A 5,000-nucleotide genomic window follows, 5' to 3' on the forward strand; every position below is an offset into this window, starting at 1 on the left:
AGACAGGAGAACAGGTCGTCGTGACGATCTACGCCAAGAACGCCAACCCAGAAGCCTCCTCAATAGAAGCCAACGGCACAGTGGTGAGCTACCACACACACACACACATGCACGCGCACACACAAACGCACACACCCTAACTCTGTCTCTCTCTTCAGCTGACGTGTCATATCCTGTTTGAGAATAACAAGGTGTTCCAGAAGGACTATCATCTCTGGGGAGTAAGTACAGCCTTTCCCTTCCCTCCCTCCCTCCCTCCCTCCCTCCCTCCCTCCCTCCCTCCCTCCCTCCCTCCCTCCCTCCCTCCCTCCCTCCCTCCCTCCCTCCCTCCCTCCCTCCCTCCCTCCCTCCCTCCCTCCCTCCCTCCCTCCCTCCCTCTTCCTCGTCTCACCCAGATTCAAGGTTAGTCTTTTCCGAAACGTTACTCACCCCAATCAATCTTCCCCTGTACCTACTCCTGGTCTTCCTCCCCTCTCTCTCCCTCCTCCCTTCTCCACTCCCTCTCTCCCTCCCTACCTCCTCCCCTCCCCCAGGTGGCAGACGTGAGCCACAGCACCGTCAGCATGCTGCCCTCCAAGGTGGAGGTGACCCTGAGGAAGGCCGACGCGGTGGCCTGGGGGAAGCTGGAGGATCCTAACCACAAGCCGGAGCCCGAGGTCGACCTGGTCCCTTCGGACATGGAGCAGCCGGAGCACCCCGACTGGGACATCGACGACGACGACATCAGCGACTCGGACGAGGAGTGGGCCTACGACACGGCGAAGAAAGAGGAGGAGAAGAAGAAAGAGGAGGAGAGGAAGAAAGAGGAGGAGGATGACATGCCGGAGCTGGACGGCTAGAGAGAGGGAGAGGAGGGAGAGGGAGGAGTGGAGGGAGGAGAGGGAGGAGTGGAGGGAGGAGAGGGAGGAGTGGAGGTGTATCCAGAGGAATATGAAGGAGAAGAAGAGATATCTGGAGGAAGCGGAGAAAAGGAGGAGGAAGAGATATTGAGAGGAAATAGAGGGATGAAGGAGGAGAGGAAGAATAAAAGGCGGAAGAATAAAAAGGAGAGAAATGGGAAGACAGCTAGAAGAGACTGTGGGTGACCAGGCTTGATTTTGTCAGATCTTTTCAACGAGTCTTATTTACTGGAAAAGTCATGTTGTTTTTGCCATGAATGTTTCTGTAAATTTGTTTATTCAATAGCGGAAATTAGCAATCTGTCTTTACGTTACACAAAATGGCTGCCAATCTTTTATGGCTTTGTGAAGACCACTAAAAATAAGAGATTGTTGGTTGATAATACAAAACTGTGTTTGTGGTATTTTGAGCACTGTGTTTCAAGATACAAAACGAATCACACACACAAGTAGCAGTGGGCAGACACAGTTTATTTTTGTGTTTCTGGACTCACACCCAGTGATCTTCCTCAATATTCAGCTCTTTCTATCTTTCTCTCTCCTTCTTTCTCGTTTTACCTAATTTTGTCATGCCTTTCCAGAACAATAATCTCTGAGTCATATTGTCTGAAGTAAACATGGTCGAACTCTCTAAAAGCCATTTGGCAACAACAAGAAGAATCATCTATCCAGCCCAGCGGGTGATAAATGACTCATGATTCATATGATTCATTCACACAATCGACTCACACGACTCACCAAGTAACCTCCTGCTGCACTGCTTATCCCAGCACAACATTTTTGACATTTAAAATTCAATTTGTAATTTTTAGCCCCGAAAAAGATTTGATTTGCCGTTACACTCCACACACGAATTAAACAGCACAATATTATATGAACATCATCTTTGAAAACATGAATGCGTGCAACACTTAGTCCAGGTCTCAGTCAGCTTGCAGCAGGTCAGGCCCAGCACAGGGGTGCATTCAACAGTCTAAGTGAGTTGCGTTCACAAATTCACCATTAAAAAGAGAGAGGGTGATGAGGGTGAGCCACGACACAGCTTTTTGGAATACCTGTGTGTCTGTTTTCTCGTGGCGCTTAAAGCTGCGTTGCTTCGTCTTCGTATCGTTTTAGGGCGCGTGGCAGGTCCATGTGTATTCAGTGTCCAGTCCTTCGCATCAACGTTTTGTCATTTCCTGACGTAGGAGATTGTGATGACATTGCAGTGACATCACAATAGGAAAAAAAGCTTCTGTACCGCACACCCCTTTGAAGAATAAACAACCGTTTATACTGAATACAGTATATATGTGATACTGTATATAGATATCTTTAACATTCTATGTTTGGTTTAGGTGTATATATTTATATATTAGCCCACACAATAGCACATCTCTATACATTTGCAATAAATATGAGAAGTGGCTGTTGTCAAATCAATAACCAAAACACTTTGTCAAGTAACTTTACAAACTTTACACACGTTTTGTTAAGTTAGCTTCTTGTAAAGTGCAAGGCAAGACAGTAAACGCTTTTGAAATGTCACATGGCACGTACGCGCACGCTCTCTCTCTTTCACACGCACACACACACACGCACACACACACGCACGCACACATCCCGGTATGTCATATTTAAAAACCACTGAGCAAACGTGTCACAAATAAAGAACACTCAAGCGTTTAGGTAAGGCTAGCTAGCGTACAGGCTAGCTAGCTATCTGGCACACTATATTTTAGCACTAAGATACCAAATACACACACACACACACAACAGACCTCAGGGAAGTTCTTATCACTCTACACAGCTAGGGAGGGCAAAGGCTACCTCAAATGATCAGTCTGAGCATAGACACTAACACTAACTGGTTTCAGCAGAATCTTTTTTCCATTTCCATTCAAGACTGGTGGATCCTTCAGCCTCGGATAACTAACCTGGGACTTCCTATGGACCACTACTTCCTGTCTGGTTGTTGCCTAGCAATCTGGATTTTAAAAAGTTTCTACTCTACCGGGAAGTATTTGCTTGCCACAACTCTCCATTGGTAGAGTTCAGGTGTGGACCAAAAGAGGCCTAGCTTCTGGGCGGGTAACCCCCACTACTATTCCAGGTGATAAGTAGAAGCCATGCAGGAACACACTGAACAAACATCTACAGTATAATATTGGCTTTGTTGATACACACTGTGGCAAGCCTCACAGAACCAAGGCCAATTGAGAACCACTTTAGAACCACACATTAGAACCATGTTAGAACCACAACAGAACCATTGTTATTGGAAACATATTAATATTCACATCAGAGGAAGTACAATCCACATAGGTACATTCATGAACATGGTCAATAATATTTTTGCACATATTATCATAAACGTAGAGTTCTCCAGTTTCCTAGGTGACGACAGTGATGTCACGTATCTTGTTAACGTTTGTTTATGATTCTCTTTTTTTTGCTGTTGTTTTGTTGTTCATATGGCAATACACTAACGTTTCAAGAGTTAGTTTCGGAACTTCAAATGTTGTCAAGTAAAACGATATTTTCCAGCTAGTGTCCCTAGGTCGTTAATAGACAAAGTAGAAAGAGAGAAAAAAACAAGGAGACGGGATCGAATAAGCGAAGAAAATCTGTAGCTAAGATAGTGATAATAATAATAACACAATCCTTGTTCTCACAAAGGAGACCAGCAGGTAAACACAAAAATAACAGTTGCCAGGATACCAACATTTCTCTCCTCCGATGTCCCCCGATTGGCTGCTCCAACTGGCAAAGCCACGCCCCCATCACAGGATGACAAATCAACCTCTCAGCTCTGCGGACTACACAGACCTCAAAGGGGGGAGGGGGAGGGGGGGTCTCTTCACCCCCATGTAAGGGGGAGAGAGGGGGTCCCAACCCCCTGCCCCCCTCCGCACACCCCTCACCATCATCCCTGGTTGCCGATGGCGACCGCTCGTTAAAGCTGCTCGTTAAGTGTCCTTAATTGGCTGAAGGTTCCATCTCGCATGCCCCCCAAGCTCCTAGGAAAGGGAGACAACAACAAAGACCAACCATGAACAACAAAACATTGACCTATATTGATGTGCATTAGGTATGAAAGAATGCCATGCAGTTTTCTGTGATTTGGAGGAAGAGAAATAAAACTAGAATTTTCCCATGAAGACATGGGTTGTAGTTTGTGGGCCGAAAAGCAGGGGGCTTGCCTGGATCCTTACCCGACAGAGAGCTGTTGGATTTCTGCTTGTGGAGCTTCTCTCTCTCCTTTTTGACCTTGGGCATTATCTTTAGTTTTATACTGCTTTTTCCACTCACCCTCACCTCCTGAAGAAGAAGGGGGGATAGAGAGAGAGAGAGACAGATGTATGGAGGGAGGGAGGGAGGGGAGGGGGGAGGGAGGGAGGGAGGGAGGGAGGGGAGGGGAGGGGGGAGGAGGGGGGAGGAGGGAGGGAGGAGGAGAGAGGGAGGGAGGGAGAGAGGGAGAGAGGGAGAGAGGGGAGGGAGGGAGGGAGGGAGGGAGGGAGGGAGGGAGGGAGGGAGGGAGGGAGGGAGGGAGGGAGGGAGGGAGGGAGGGAGGGAGGGAGGGAGGGAGGGAGGGAGGGAGGGAGGAGGAGAGAGGGAGGGAGGGAGGGAGGGAGAGAGGGAGAGAGGGAGAGAGGGAGGGAGGGAGGGGAGGGGGGAGGGGGGAGGGGAGGGGGGAGGGGGGAGGGGGGAGGAGGGAGGAGGGAGGAGGGAGGAGGGAGGAGGGAGGGAGGAGGGAGGGAGTAAAATAGGTGAAAGGAGAAAAAGAGGCAAAGAGAAGGAGACTGAGATGAACAAAAGTTTGAAATGATCCTGCTTTAAAGAACTTGGAACATGGCCTTTACCGTTATCTATTACGTCAACACACACACACACCTCGGACTCCTCGGCAGAGCAGTGCATGCTGGGGCAGATCCAATGGATGTCCTCCAGCTTGTGAAGCTCAGAGCTCAGACTGTTGAGCGTGGCCAGAAGCCCCTCCTCCTCTGGGGAGTCAGACTGGAGGAGAGAGGAGAGAGAAATGAGAGAACGAGAGAGAGAGAGAGAGAGAGAGAGAGAGAGGTGAGAGAGAGAGAGAGAGAGAGAGAGGCAGAGAGAGAGAGA

General features: G+C 48.6%; 2 protein-coding genes across 2 annotated transcripts in view; one reads left to right on the top strand and one right to left on the bottom strand.

Moving 5' to 3' along the window:
• Positions 1 to 1,289, top strand: part of LOC146221777 (cysteine and histidine-rich domain-containing protein 1) — a 5,231-nt gene extending 3,942 nt beyond the window's left edge. The window contains exons 8-10 of the mRNA XM_084691387.1: positions 1 to 83; positions 159 to 221; positions 534 to 1,289. The exon at positions 1 to 83 is cut by the window's left edge and continues 37 nt beyond it. Of these exons, the coding sequence (XP_084547513.1) occupies positions 1 to 83; positions 159 to 221; positions 534 to 839 (452 nt within the window). The 3' untranslated portion in view covers positions 840 to 1,289. The remainder of the gene's footprint in view (positions 84 to 158; positions 222 to 533) is intronic.
• A 60-nt stretch (positions 1,290 to 1,349) lies between these two features.
• Positions 1,350 to 5,000, bottom strand: part of LOC146221778 (diacylglycerol kinase delta) — a 13,428-nt gene continuing 9,777 nt past the window's right edge. Inside the window, exons 22-24 of the mRNA XM_084691388.1 lie at positions 4,773 to 4,895; positions 4,094 to 4,199; positions 1,350 to 3,898 (exon numbers count right to left, since the gene is read on the bottom strand). Coding sequence (XP_084547514.1) covers positions 3,858 to 3,898; positions 4,094 to 4,199; positions 4,773 to 4,895 — 270 coding nt within the window. The 3' untranslated portion in view covers positions 1,350 to 3,857. The remainder of the gene's footprint in view (positions 3,899 to 4,093; positions 4,200 to 4,772; positions 4,896 to 5,000) is intronic.

Source organism: Hypomesus nipponensis, chromosome 25 (assembly GCF_054491055.1).
Source record: "Hypomesus nipponensis isolate SF chromosome 25, ASM5449105v1, whole genome shotgun sequence".
NCBI lineage: Eukaryota > Metazoa > Chordata > Actinopteri > Osmeriformes > Osmeridae > Hypomesus > Hypomesus nipponensis.